Raw genomic sequence first — 16,144 nt, 5'->3', positions numbered from 1 at the left:
ATGGGTGCATAAAATAACTGCATTCACAGCTGAATAAAAATAAAAAGATGGGAGTTCATCCTTTATAGGTATCCTCCAGTACAACTGTGTTTAACAAATGTTTGCAGATTGACTGATGGACCCCCAATCACAGAGTAACAGTGATGACATGCACCTCATCCTCTTCCCACAATTTTGACTTCCTCTGCTAATTCTTTAGATTTTGAAAATTGTCAACTGCATATAGCATGGAGATTGAATATTTGGTATGTGGTATTTTTAAAATGTTATTCTTAAGTTTTTGTGGATCAATGTTATATCCAGCCAATTGTGAGCAAAAATTTAGTATGTGCTAACAGTCAAGTTGCAGTAGAGTTTACTGGGTAGATTCATCAAGATACTTTGAGGTCTATATTTGTGATATGTAGATCTGTCATCTGTTGGGTCCATCATCATCATCATCAGTCATCGGCATCATCAGAAGAACTATTCCATACCACTCTGAAACGGGCAAGCTACCCTGAAAAACAGCTCACTATTTGTATTCTCCACGTATGGGGTCTAAAGGTGGTGGAGATATAAAAAATGGAAAATTTTTCACTACCACATCCAATTCTACTGTAGCTAGCAGTCTATAAGTCAATGAGTATTTCAGCGTTACAAATCTAACTGTTAAAGGGCTATGTGAACAGCATGTATCATGCAAGAAAATTAGGTTCTCATGGCAACATCCACTTGTGTTCATTCCTTCTGGAAGGACAGATGGCAGCCCTGTCAGAACACTCCTGGCACATTATAGAATTTCTTTAGGAAAACAGATGTATATGACATTAACATCCCTATGAGGTGTTGGGAGTCTTTCATCTCCAAGAACTGCTGTAATTAAAATAACTAAAGTCCTGGGGAGATGCCAAAGAAATCAACAAACAAAGAAATGCTTGCATCTGGGAATGCCACCCAACAAATGCCAAAAATGAAGCTGCAACTTGGTCCTGTAAGTAATGGCAAGAGGTGAGAAATACGGCAGGGGGCTTGTACTCAACTTTGGCATGAAGCAGCCTCTACAGACTCTGGAGCCCAGCACCTCTGAACCAGGCCTGTCTCCCCTGTAATGTCCAACGGGACACAAGCCATCAAGCCTTACCAAAGTGTAAATATAGCTGAAAACGTGTAAGATGAACCTTCACTGACAGAAGTGAGGCTTCTCTTGGAGCCTGAGCATCCAGCACTTCACACATTCATTTTTCTTTCGTAATAATTTCCAAAGGATTTGACTGGTTTAGACCCAATCTGGTTTGCGCAAGTAGACTCACAGGTTCACCAGATCGAGAATTGGAAGAGATGTCAGAGATGACCTTCTCCAAGCCCTTCATCTCACTGTTGAGGAAACTGCGGCCCATGGATATTTTGCAACTTGCTTGTGGTCACACAGTTTTCAGAGACTGAACTCAGGTTTTCTGCCTCCAGAGCCGGTATTCTTTCTCTCCGACCGTTCTTTCTCACCAGTATATCCAGTTACATCCTCAGATACATTTGTAGTTCAGAGTATCTGTACCCAAACCAATTTAAATCTTAATTTACAAAAACTGCCTAAATTTTGACTGAAATGTTCTCTTATTTAAGAGATAAGGGGAGGTTCTTTAAGAAATCTTAACCTTAGCCATCAAGTAACTGCTGGTAGCAAAAGGCAATTTTGAAGAAACAACTGCAAAAAAAATCAGCCTCTCTACTTCTGCCAACACTAACTAGAAGATAAAAGATATGGGTAGATCTTGCCCAAAAGCAAGGATCCTGTAAAGTTGTCATAGCCTGGTCCAGGAGTGGGGAACCTGAGGCCTCGAGACCTCATGTGGCCTCAAGGCCGCAAGTTCCCCACCCCTGGTCCATAGTAGGCAGTCTAATTACCAGCCAATTTTAAATCAAAAACGGCAAAAGTAAACTTAATGAAATTGGGCTCAGAAAGCATCTAGTCACACAGAGTTTTAAAGGCTCCAAGTCTTTTTCTTCCAAATTCACTTCTTCCATGATGGAGGGCACGAAGGTTAAAAAGGCCAACTAAAGCTTTCCCTATGATTAGCTCAAGCCTAGGCAAAATGAATAGGCTATCCGTGACCGGGACAATGGAAAAGAAACTGCTCATGGGCTTTGAATCAAGCACAAAGAGGGAAGCTAGAAATACCTCCCTCCTGCCCCCATTCCCCCCCCCCCCCCCAAAAGGGCTTCTGACTTTAAGCCAAGTTTGCAGGTGAGCTGATAAAAGAAAAGTTAAGGGAAGGGAATTAGGATAACACACCTGGAGCTAGAAAGAATTTCAGGGACCATCTAGGCCAAACCTCTTCTTTTTACAAATGAAGAAACTGAGGCCAAGGTAAGTGGCTTGCCTAGAATCAAACAAGTAGTAAATAGGGAAGTCAGGATTCAAACTTCCATTCTAATGGAAGAATGTATATCAGCTTGACACATTTATCTGTAAGACCTCTTCAGGATTATTTTTTATTGCACATTAATAATCCTATCACCTACATGCCTTTGCATAGGCAGTCCTCATCTCAAAAATGCACTCTCTTCTCACCTCCATCTCTTGGAATCTCTAGTTTGAGAACAAATGCCACCTTCCACAAGAAGCCTTTCAACCCTCCGATGGCTAGTACCTCCCCTAGAAATCCCAATAATTGTTGGGATAATCCTGAAATAACAATAATCATTAATTATTCTGTATATACTTACATATGTACAAATCTCTTTGGATAGAATGTAAGCCCTTTGAGGGCAAAGGATGTTTCACTTCTGCCTTGATAATTCAAGCATAGTACATCGCATCAATTGGTCACTCAATATGGATGATGAGTGACTGACTCTCTTAAAAGCACAATTATTCTCTAACTGCACAAGTTTTTGGTAAAAGGGTATCAGAGGTCTAGATTTTCAAAAGCTACAGACTATTTATTCCAGTAATGGAAGGAAGACAGAGATACCCTATACTAGATGGCTAACGTGACGTCACTGGAGTTCAGGGCAAAAGATGTGGTGGTATGTACCTGCAGAAAGAAAAATGAATATTGCAATATACCTATAAATTTCAGTTTTCCCCACTGTCTTCATTCATTCTCAAGATTATGCACTAGATTATGAGTAGCCTGATAATGAACTGGTGTGTATTTTATATTAAATATTTTTATAATACCGTAAGTTTCATAAAGTGCTTACTTCACGAAAACACTCTGAAGCAAATAGAGATTATCTTCTTTTTACAAATGTGGAAATTGAGATTCAGAGATGTTAAACAATTAACCAATCATCACAGAAGTGTCAGGGCAAGAAGTTAAATCTAAGTTTTTCCAAATTCTACCTCAGATTCTCCAACTCCAGAATCAATACACTGTGCCCAATATCACAATGTTTCTCCATATTTCTTACCAGATCTACATTTTATACGGTAATTCACAGAATTTATTTTCTGAACACTTCAAATGCTCCTCCCTTGAACATGACGAACGGAAAGGATCACATGATGCCTTAACAGTTAATCAGATGCCCCCACCCACTCCACTCAGCTCACAGTCAATCTTAACACATAAATCAGAGCAATTAAACGGAAACAATTTTAATCCCTTCCTCCCTTAACCTCAATGTGAAATATTCAACTTTAGGAGCTAAGCTACACATTTTATCTGCACCACAATTAATACTGAGTCAATTGAACTGTTTAAGCACCCATGTATTTAAGAGTGAGGAAGTCATTTTTCAATAAAGAAGTCTAGGGAATATCTATAATTGTTGTAACAACGACAGATTGCACAAGTGGGGAACCTCAATGTAAATCATCTCATTTTCTGAGAATTTCTGGAACTGTGATCTGATTTTCCAGGAACAGATGACAAAAGCTGCCAACTTGTATGACTAGATTTTTACTAGAGCTAGAAAATTCAGAAAGGGCTCTTAAAAGCCACTAAGAAGAGATGCTGAATTCCTCCCAACGTGTCCTCCCCCTTCAAAGAATACTGTTTCCAAGAGAATGCCAACTTGAAACAGTTCCCTGGTATAGGGGAAAGAGAATCTTGGATAAACAGTCTTTGGTGATTTAAGCAGTAAATATAATAGCTAAAAGCAATTAAGTTTTGTACGGCCTTTAACCTACTTTGCTGCCACTTCTGGCACCAACATGACATTTTAAATGTCATTGGAGGGTTAGACAGAGAACAAAAAAGCATCAAATCAACAAGTATCACAGCATCATAACAAACCAAGTTTATAAGCCAATATTTCACTCTTTCAAAAGCAAAACAGGCTGCCCTTCACGCTTGAAAATGGCACGGCTCAGGTAGTTTTCAGGGAGGCTTCTGCTAACCATATTTTCCTAGCAGTGATAATGGCCTTGCGATGACTCTTCTAGACTCTCTTATCTACAGCCCTCCTGACCAATAGCACCAAGGCTAGGTTTAAGAGAAGGTCAGACAACATTAAGAATAAGATTTGTGGCCAAGCTAATGAAGCTAACCATGACTCGGTGCTTTAAGAAGAAGAAAAAAATTTTTTTAGATAAAATAAAAATAAAGTATATATAAAATATATATTAAAATACATAAATATTATGTAAAAATTAACAAGTAATTTTTTAATAAAGGCATGAGACATCAGACAATATCTACCTTAAAATCACAGACATCCACCCACGTAAACACACATCCTTAAGAAAGTATCCCAAGAAGACTTATTCCACAACCACGCTTTACACAGAGCAGCTATCAAAATCCATTCCTTCTTCCTGGCTTTTAATCAATATTGGTTTAGCATCAAAGATTTAAATAAATGAAATAGCTAATCTTCTCTTGTAACTATGTACAAGCCTTATTTCTCCTACTAGACTATTAACACAGTGAGGGCAAGGAATTTCCTTCCATCTTATTTTATACTTCAAGGAGGCTGACTCAGAGACTTGAACACGGTTGGTATTCGATACATCATCACTGAACTAATCATCTGAGAGATATGCCTGTTAGGAAAAGTATCCCCACCTTTTTTTCCCTTGGAAAAAACTGCTATCACTTTCAAGAAAGTGTGTAAATCCCTTTTAAAGAAACTATTAAAAAAAAAAAACTACACCTGAAACACTTCATGCAGCTATCATTCTGCACCAAAAGACAGACATAACTCAGAAAAGGCAACAAAAATGATCAAAGGGTCAACCTATAAGCTATTATTAAGGATTGGCTAGATGCCAGGCATTAGGCTAGGCAAGATGATATTAACCCAAAAGTGAAACAGGTCCTACCTTCAGGGAGCTTATATTCTACAGAGAGGGCAAGGGGGGGGTGGGGGGGAAGGATGGTTGCAAACATTAAGACTAGGCCATTTGGAAAGATGAAGAACAAGGAGAGATTTGATCCAAGTTCATATGATCCTTAAACTGCATGGTTATTCAAGAAACCTCAGAATACCAGAATTAGGAGGCATCCCCCAAAGCTTGAAAAAGAACCTTCTATAACAGATAACTGAATGACAAAAATTGATATCAGAATAGGCTTAAAAAGATTTCACAGTAATTCCCACAATAGTTTGACAATAGGTTATTAAGAAAAAGGAGAGAAATTAGAGGTTGGGAAATACCTTTCTAATCCATTAAAGTCACCATGAAGTCCAACTTTGATCCCCTATAAAACACCTTGGATGCCACTATCAGAGGCATGAGGCTGGTCTAAACAGCTAATGAGGTTTGGTCCAGTTTGATGTTTTGTATATTCAGTCACCCCAAGCCAATTTCTCTAAAATGTTTTAATCATTTGCAACTGGAAAACTACACATTAAGCTTTGCTACCTCCAGGCAAAAATCAACTTCTTACTCAACTTTTCTCTTTGGACTTTCTTACAACTTAAGCTGAAGCTTTCTAGAGAACATTTCAGTACCATACACCAAAAAAAAACTTTTCCTACCTACTATTATGGTACCTGAGTGATGATTACCTAGCACCTACTTGATTCAGAATACCAAATTATTTATTTCAGTCTCTGCAATTAAAATCTTCAATGAAAAAATGAGGGGTGAGAGGGGGCCACAGTAATACACTAAAGGTGGAGCTGTTAAGTGGTCCAACCATTGAGAAAAGCAATTTGGAATTGTGCAAATTAAATAACTAAAATGCCCAATACCTTTGACACAGAGATTCCATGGCTCCCAGGAAGTCAATGATAACAGAAAGGCCCTATATACAGAGAAACATTTATAGCAGGAATTTTTGTAATAGCAAAGAATAAGTAGATGCCCGCCGATCAGGGAATGGCTAAGCAGACTGTGGAACAAAAATGTAACGAACCATTACTAAATAATGAATATAAAGAAGCACAAGAAAACTTACGTAAGAACAGATACAAAAGTAATGATAAGCAGATCCAGAAAAACAATGCATAAAATGACTACAACAATGAAAACGGAAACAACAATCATAATTGAAAATTAATGCTGTGAAATTATGAATGACCAAGCTTGGCCTCAAGGAATAGATATGAGAAGGCACCTCCCTTCTTTCTTTGCAAAAATAGGAGTCTCTGAGTCTATAAACAATAGGTAATGTCAGACTTCTCAGATGTGTTGATTAGTTTTTCTGAACTGTTTTTCCCGCTCTTTTTTTTTTATTTTTGTTATAAGGGATGGCTCTCTGAGAATGGGAGAGGAGGGGATATATCTGGAAATCAAGATGATTATTCATGCAGGGAGTTCTTTCAAAGACAAGAAAAGGGCTGGATCATGGCAGCATCTTGCTACTTTCTTCCACGAATAACTTTTCTGTAGTTCCATCTTAGGAATTTCCTTTGTGCAAAACTAGAATTTATTGTTGGTTAATTTCTTTCTTTTTCTTTTTTCACTCTAGCTCACATCTGACTGATTTTACCAGGACCACACAAGCACCCATACCTGGTAATATGGATGATGCAAAAAGGAATCCGGGCAGCCAGCTAAAGCCATTGGTTCTTTCTTGCTTTCTTCAAATTACATTTACTGTGGTACTCCACCTGCAACAGAGACCAATCATGAGAAGCCAAGGCAAAGGAAAAGCTTACACTACTTGTTACTACTAAAAAATTTCTGCGTAGGAATAATAAAATCTCTAGCACCCCTAGGCCATCTCAATTTGTAGACCTGATAGGTCTTTCATTAATATAAAAGCAACTATAGATTTTTATTCCAGCATTATGCATCAGATCATATACTAAAGCAGGGGCTCTTAACCTGAGGGTACCCTAACTTGTTTTGTTTTAGTATTGATAACTATCCTTCAATTTAATTGGTTTCCTTTTTTAATCCTATCTATTTTATCCTGGGTATTTAAAAGCATTACTCCTAAGAAGGGGCCCATGACATCACAAATGAACCCTTCAACTAGGGGATGGTCTGGGTCATGAGAAGATTCTTTTGGGGTGGCCACATGGTAGTAACGGAAGAGCAATACAATTTGGAGGAGCTACATTGTGCTGTTGGAAGGTCACTCACTGTCCATAGTATGGAGAGAAACAGACTTCCAAAATTTAGTAGCTATGTCACCCTGGGCAAATTCACTTAGCCTTTCCTTAAGCTTTTGCCGCTGATTTGTTTTCATTTGCTAATTACATCCAGAAATGCAGCATTAGAAATCGGTTATGGATAACACAAATATAACTACTAAGAGTTGGGGTTGATTACTGAATGGTTTATGCCCATTTACTTCTGAAATAATCCCAATGAAAAATAATCTGCTCAATTAACTAGTTTTAGAGAAGCAATATGCAGTTATCTTGCCAAGAAGCTACAGCAAATATTAACTCATAGAAATAAAAAGTTTATTCTTCACCCAAAAGAACTATGCTCTTATTTCATGAACAGTCATCCCCAGTAGGAGCAGAAACAGGCTCAGTGTTAACCTGAATCCACTGAAAGCAAGGTTTTCCTAAAGTACTTTTATTCAGAAGCATTTCTGAATGGATTTACCACTGTATCATTCCAAGGCTGTTGTTTTTTAATCTAAATATTAACTACTCCATGTATCAGCCTGGTTCACAGAAAGAACCCTGGCAAAGGACTCAAAGACGGGAATAAAGACACACATTTTTTGAAAATAACAATTGGGAGAATTTGCTTTCCTTGACTATAGGACAGGGGAAAGGGGAACAAGAAAGGTAAGGGATGAAAGGGGCTGGGGGAAGAGAAAGGGAAGGGAGAAGGCAAAGCCAAGGGAAGGGGGAATATGAAAGGAAAGGGGGAAAGGGAAGAGAGAAGGGAGAGACAAGAGAAGAGAGAAGGGGAAGGGACAGGAGAAAAGGGAAAGGAGAGGGGAGGGTCAAGAGGAAGGGAAAGAGAAAGGGAAGGGAGGAAAGGGGAAGAAAAGAGAGAAAAGGAAGGTTAAAGAGAGGAAGAAAGGAAAGGGGAAAGGAAAGGGAGGGAAGAGAGAAAAAAGGAAAGGGAAAAGTGGGGTGACAGGTGAGGGGTAGAGAAAAGAAAGGAGAAATGGAAGGGAGAAGGAAGGGTCACCAGGAGGGGAAAAGGAGAGAAGAAAGTCAAGGGGAGGGGGAGTAGGAAAGGAAGAGGAAAAAGGGAGGGGAGGGAGGGGGGGGTGGGGAGGAAAAGTGGGAGAGGAGAACCTTGATCTTGGAGAGCTAAACGATGTTTGAATACTGGCTTTACAACTTAATAAAAGATGCCCTTGGAAAAGTCATTTACCCACCACGGGTTTCAATTTCCTGTAAAATGAGGAAGTTGGAGTAGTGATCCTTCTACGGTTCCTTCCAGTTCTAAATCTCGTATCTTATGATATTGAGCAATCATAGCATCACAGATCTAGAACTGTAAGTATTTCCTAGATTTAGCACCAAATAACAAAACATGCAAAACGGAAATTTTTAAAAAGGTGACAGACTCATGCCCGAGAAGCAAATTTGGCAAGAATACATCAACACCAAGAACAGCATTCCCTACCCACAGAGAACTCTGCCTTCTTGCTGGTGGCACGAAAATCTTGCCAAAAATATTTTGGAATAGAAACTAAATTCAAGCATTCATTCAGATCTAAATCTGCCTCCCACAAATTTGAATCTATTTCAAAAAGGTCTCTGGATGAAAAGGAAAGGTTAAGAAAAAGAAAAGTCCTGCTTCGGCAAACCTTTTACACCACATGGCCCCTTCTTCAAAGCAATTCCTAATAAATACTAACAGCTAAAATAAATGAGTCCAATCACAAGTTAGAAAAACAGAGCAACTTCAGGGACTCTTCTATCTGACAGAACTCTTGGGACAAGTCCAAAGAGGTCATTAAGTACAATAAATGCTATGTAGGGAAAGCCTAACAGGCCATGCCCCAGTAGCATGTAGAATACCTTTACCAACACTGTCTCAGCAATCTTCACAATATTCCTAAGAAATAACAAAACTGAGGCCCGGGGATGTATGTGTTCATGTCAACTCACAAGGGAAAAACCAATGGAATTTAGATCAGCTCAGTGTTCTGCCTGTCAAATCCCTGAAACAATCAATTCATTTATCCTGAATAGTACTTCCCTAAAATAAAGATATGCACAAGTGTGGAAAGTCCATGGATGTGGAACAAAACATACATTTTCAGTTTTCCAGTGCATTGATCGGTTTTGCTGATTTTTTTTCCTATTGTTCATCTTTTTTCCTTAAAAAAAAAAAAAACAGTCTTTGTAATAAAAGGATGGCTCTCTGGGAGGGGCAGGCCAGGGGAACAGGAGAAATCTAGGCAACGTATAAAAAGCAAAAAATATGTCAATAAAAATGTATCTAATAAAAAATAAAGATATGATTAAAATGCAGGAAGATTAAACCAAAATTCTTATTTGTGGTTCTGTTTTGAAAACTAAAATTCATACAGGAAAAGCAAAGCCCTATCATTCAGAATACACTGGATTGATCCTTGGTTAAAAGCTGTAACTGAAATGTAAAATGTGATGAAGGGGAGATTGATTCTCTACAGGGCTATCAGGTTTCTTTATCCTTTCCATCCCTTTCAACAAGCCTTTTAACCAGTCTTGCAGAACACTCTCTTGCAACTGGAATAAGCCACTGTTTTTAATCTATAAAGATCAATTTCTTTATTCTTCTATGCCTCTTTAGGCATCAGGCACTTGACACTATTAACATAAAAAGCTGATCCTCACCTTTGCTCTAAAAGATGAATTCAACTAAGTCATTTTTTTTCTGGCTGTCATAGCTATTGAATCTGTCTTTTAACTTCTAATGAATTTTGCTTCTGAGCTGTCTCCAAAATGCTGCCATGAACAAATTAAACGCTTGAGGCAAATTTCTGATATCCGATGTAATGTTTCACAACATCTCAAGAGAACTCACATGAATCACCTTGTTAGAAAAGAACAATTAAAATTTTGCTTAAGAGTAAAATGGCTTGGGAAATTAAAAAAGTAGTTTTTACTTTTTTCTTCTTTTTTATATATTTTTATTTTATTTTCTATTTTTATTCATTTTTCTATTTAAAATTTTTATTGTATATTAGGAAGGCATTTTTACCTTATTCTAATAAGTTTTATTAACAGCTCTGCCTGCACACTGGAATAATACCTGATTTACTCTTTAATCAACTGATCAAGTATTTATTAAGCACCTATTATATGACAAGGACTGTGCTAGGTTTTGAGAATACGCACAAAGAATGAACAATTTTTACTTGCAAGTAGCTTACATTTTAATGGGGGAGAAAGTAAGTACACATAAAAATATATCCAACACTAAATGATATCCTGTGAACCTTAATTCTGTAATTGATTGCCATTTGTACCTCTTAGGTCTAATGAGCAACTTAAATAGATTACTGGGGAGAGAGAGAGAAAGAACCAATAATCCTCAAGGTAATCTAATTACTCTAACATCTATTGATTCAAGACAATAGTAGAGGCTCAAATTTAGTTAGAAGCCCAACAAAACAAAGTATTTTAAAAGAAAAGGAAAGGATCTGGACCTAGAAGGGACTTAAAAGGTCATCTAGTCCAAGTGTCAAATGATGGAAGTCTGCAAAACTCCTCTGTGTAGCCTGGACAAGATTAAAATGTAATTGGGGAATAGTTAACAAAATAAATAAAAATACAGTATGAGACAATGCTAATTTGTAGTTTTCTAAATCAATATGTAGTCTGCAGGAATCCATTCCTACTAGAATTTGGCACCATTGATTTAACCAACCCCAGGTCCAGAGACATGACCTAACTTTCTTAAAGTCACAGTATGATAGGCAAAGCGGGCAAGAATTCGAACTCAGACTCTCTAAATACAAAGCCAGCACCTCTTCACTATTCCCCAGGCCTTCATTTGATTATGCAGATTGGAGTCGGGTTACAGAGAATCAAAATGGGAATCTAGCTCTGATACAGGAGGCATCAAGGAGTCACTGGCGGCTTCTGAACAAGGCAGTGACATGATCTGAGAGGGCCTATCAGATAATAAGTCACAAGCAGAATTAGTTTCAAAGTGAAAAGAAAAACTGATAGAAGCTGGTGAAAGCCTAGATATGGCAGATAAAGGAGGATGCTGCAGAGATGATCCCAAGCTTTTAAGACTAAGTTACTGAAAGAACAATGATGACAGAGATATACATTTGGGACAGGACGCTGCTTTGGAACCAAAGAAAGTTTAGGTTTGGAGACTCTTACTTTGTGATGATGGCTGGACATCCCAAAAGATACATACTAGAGAGCCAGATGGGACTGCAACTCAAATGAGATGTCAGGGCGAGGAAATGAAATTCTTAAAAACTCCCATAATACCATATGATTGGAAGATGCTCTCTACCTCCAGAGAAAGAGATGACAAGTGGAAATATGTGTCGTGTGGTTTTACATATACGTGTGTGAGTGTATATATGTATATGTTTATAGATACGTATATGTATATGTGTATGTGTGTATGTATGTAGGTGTACATCGATATATCTGCGTTTAATTGTAGCCTTCTTGGGGTGGGGGTAGGGGGAGAGAAAAAAATAAAGTAAAAAGCACACAGCAGAGAACAAAAGAAAACCTAGAAGGAAGCAAAGAAAAGCTGAGTAGCTTTGAAAACAATGTGTAGTATTTATTATATAGGTTTTCTTGAAATGTTCATTTATTGTTCTAAATTGAATGCCCTCTTACATTTGCTGTGTACATAGAAATATTCTTTTTTTCTTTCCTCATTTTGTATTTAAGTTTGAGATGAATAAAAAATTTACCAAAAAAATACCTTATGATTAAAAGTTTTAATCCCACATCACAGTGATCTTGGACTTCTAGGACTTTAAAACAAAGTTGTCTTTATATATGGTCTTGGTTTTCTTTCTTTAATACAAAGTTAACAACCCCCAAAAAGGTAAGATTTAAATAAATTTCAAAGCCTGCATATTTTAAAATCACTGATTTTTTTTCTACTCCTGCATCAGTGGAATTCCCCTCAATTACCACCAGTAGTTTTTCTAGGCAAGGTCCTATAATTTTGCAAGACTTGCTTATTTCAAAAGCAACATTCCCCAGTGTGCACTGAATAATCCGCAGGAACTAAGAAAGCAATGATCATTTAATGAAGTCATTCCCATCAATCATACATATATATATTGAACTTTCAGACAGAATACCATTTATCTATGACGTAAAAGATTAAAATAACCCATACCAATACAAGAAACAGTCACCTTTGAAAGAAAGGACATTGTCTCCACCCTATCCATTCTTTTCCTCTTTTAACCTCCTAGGCTCATTTTTTAAAAAGACATCAAATTTTAAATTTATCAGTTCAATCTGAGTTTGTATTTGGACATAAATTGTCTATCATATATTCAGTTCTCAAGAATATAATTAAAAATGAGTCTTCTGTACTGCTGTTCATCCAATTTAGGATGAATACCAATACAGCACTACTCCCTCAGCACACCCTCCCCCCCAATCAAATACATACTGATACACACAGATACACAGACACACACACATACCCCGCTACTTGTTAAGCAGAAAGAGCAGCTTCCCTAATAGCACATACATAAGCCACATAAACAAATTCAATTTATACTCACTATAGTATCACTGTCTTTGGTCTCCATGATACCTCTCAAGACCCCCCCCCCCAAAAAAAGCCTTCTGAATTCTGCTTTGTATTTTAATAATATTCTAATGACAGTTCTAGTGTATTTCTAATTTTCTAAACAAGCTTCTCCATGTTTTATTCTGTGGCAACCAGGGGAATTCCACTGATGCAGGAGTAGAAAAAAAATCAGCGATTTTAAAATATGCAGGCTTTGAAATTTATTTAAATCTTACCTTTTTGGGGGTTGTTAACTTTGTATTAAAGAAAGAAAACCAAGACCATATATGTCAAAATGTCAATATGAAAACGAACAACTTGCACTTCTGAGTGAAGTAATAAGCAGAACCAGGAGGACACACCTACAGGTATACCTCGGAGATACTGCAGGTTCAGTTCCAGACCACCACAATAAAGTCAGTGAGTCACATGAATGTTTTGGTTTTCCATACATTTAAAAGCTATATTTACACTATAGTCTAGTCTATTAAGTGTGTAATAACATTATGTCTAAAATATCTACATACCTTAATTAAAAATACTTAATTGCTAAAAAAAAAAAAAATTGGTAACCATCATCTAAGCCTTCAGCGAGTCAAACTTTTTTGCTGGTGGACGGTCTTGCCTTGATGTTGATGGCTACTGACTGATCAGGGCAGTGGTTGTTGCTGAAGATTGGGGTAGCTGTGGCAATTTCTTAAAATAAGACAATGAAATCTGCCACTTCAACTGACCCTTTCACGAAAGATTTCTCTGTAGTATGCGATGCTATTTGATGGCATTTTACCCACAGAAGAACTTCTTTCAAAACTGGAGTCAATCCTCTCAAACTCTGCCACTGCTTTATCAACTAAGTTTATGTAATATTCTTCAATATTGTTGTAGGGAGGCCCGAGGAGAAGGAGAGAGATGGGGAAAAGGCAGATCGGTGGAGCAATCAGAATACATACAACCTTTATCAATTAAATTCACCGATACAGGCGAAGTTCATAGAGCCCCAAAAATTAGTAACATCAAAGATCGCTGATCACAGATCACCATAACAGATACAATAACAATGGAAAAAGTTTGAAATATTGCAATAATTACCAAAAGGCAACAGAGACATGATGTAAACACATGTTATTGGGAAAATAGCGCCAACAGACATGTTATTGACACGGTTGCCAAAAACCTTCAATTTGTAAAAATTTAAAAATGCAATAAAGCAAAGTGCAATAAAACAAGGTATATCTATATAGGCATTCACAGAGCACAGACCACTTGTGCCTGCCCACATTCTAGGTGCACCTTTGACAATGGCCATAATAATTTGAAGGAAAACAACAATGAAAAACTTAACAACTCTGATCCATGCAATGACTAATGTCAACTTCAGAGGCCTCCCAGTGAAATCACTCCTCCTGTGAGTAGAAGTATACAACAGGTGCAGAATGAGGCTTTCTCAGACCTGGCTTATGGGTTAATCTGCCTTGTTTGTCTGTTCGTTACAAGGAAGGATTCTATTTGTAAGGCAGGGTCACCATGGGGGTGAGGGGCGGGGAGAGAATGTTAGTCAAGTCAAAAAGCATATATTTAGCACCTATGTGGCAACCATTGTGCTAAATGCTATAAAAATTAAAGAGCAACAATAAATCCATTTTAAAATAAATCATCCTCATCAAAGCCAACTCCCATTACATATATGTGTATGTTTATATGTATATGTACACACACACATACACACACTTATACATATATATATATATGAAACAAGTAAGAAAAATTGATTCAACTATAAAAATGAGCCAAGGGCAAATGTTGAAATATTAATTTCCTTTCATTTTTTTTCTTGTATTTAAAGAATTGGATATATAAAACAAGCACATCAATATATTTCTCTATTTCTCAAAACATACATTAATTACAAAGGTGCAATGTTTTACAAGGCACACTATTTTAGAAGAGTTCACGTTAAAATGGTCAGTCCTTTCCTCAAATGTTCTTAATGTTGTCACTAAAGTCGTATTGCAGTATCAGATTGTGGACTGTAGGGAAATGCAAGCTTTCCTAATGGAGTACAACCTCTGGCAGGCCTTATTTACCAAGCTCAAGTTACAATCTGACAAGGGATGAACAAGTGAAATGGGCACAAGGACTAGCCCAGCTAAGTTCATTAAACAGCAAAGGTGGCTACCAGATGATGATGATGACTTCAATGCAAGAAGTTCAGGTACTAAGATGCAGAGAGAGAGCTTAGCACCCAAGTCCAGGGGAGGAAGCAGCCACACTAAGGAAATCAGGAGTCATTTGAAGGAATGAAGTGAGCTCAAAGCCCAACTGTGCCTATTACTACCATGAAAAGGAAAATATCACCAGATTCCCTTAGTCCTCGCCCTAGCCCAGTAGCCAAGGAAACCTCCCATGTGACCTCTAATTCCATCAATAAATAAGCATTTATGAAATGCCTACTATGTACCAGACCCTACTACGAAGTAGGTATACAAAAATAAAAAAATAATAGGAGCTTACATTCTATCAGGAGAAGCAACAGGCAGACATAAGCGGATTCAAAATACATACAAAGTAAACACAAGATAATTTTGATGGAGTACAGAGGCAGTAGGATCTGGGGGAATTAGGAAAGGATTCCTCCAAAAAACAGTCCTTCAGCATAAGCTGAACTTGGACAGAGAGGAGAGATTCTCAGAGGACTAGACAAGGAGAGGACTGTCTTACAGGCATGGAAAACAGCCTGGGTAAAAGCTCAGAGATGGGAGATCGAATGTAGTGTGGGAGAACAGGAAAAAAGATCATTTCGGTTGGACCTTTAGATTTTGAAATGAAGCACTATGTATCAAAGACTGGAAAGGACGGCTGGAGTCAAAGTATGAAGGAATATGTATTTGGTCCTAGATAAAGGAAACTAGATGGCTCAGTAAAACTTGGAGTCTGAAAGACCTGAGTTCAAATTCTTCCTTGAATCCTTACTAGCTGTGTGACCCTGGGCAAGTCACTTTATTAGTCTCTCTGTGCCTCAAGTTCCTCATCTGTAAAATGAAGAAAATAATAGCACCTATTATTAGCACCAGAGCTGTGCTGAGGCTTAAATGAGTTAATACATGCAAAGTACTTTGTTCTTCT

The 16,144-nt window shown here is 37.6% G+C and overlaps 1 protein-coding gene across 1 annotated transcript in view; it reads right to left on the bottom strand.

The window, feature by feature from the left end:
* Nucleotides 1-16,144, bottom strand: part of GRB10 (growth factor receptor bound protein 10) — a 294,569-nt gene that overhangs the window by 200,315 nt on the left and 78,110 nt on the right. Inside the window, exon 3 of the mRNA XM_027837264.1 lies at nucleotides 6,890-6,987. Coding sequence (XP_027693065.1) covers nucleotides 6,890-6,940 — 51 coding nt within the window. The 5' untranslated portion in view covers nucleotides 6,941-6,987. The remainder of the gene's footprint in view (nucleotides 1-6,889; nucleotides 6,988-16,144) is intronic.

Source organism: Vombatus ursinus, unplaced genomic scaffold, assembly GCF_900497805.2.
Source record: "Vombatus ursinus unplaced genomic scaffold, bare-nosed wombat genome assembly UNPS02014820.1, whole genome shotgun sequence".
Lineage (NCBI taxonomy): Eukaryota > Metazoa > Chordata > Mammalia > Diprotodontia > Vombatidae > Vombatus > Vombatus ursinus.
This window is presented reverse-complemented; position numbering and strand designations above follow the sequence as displayed.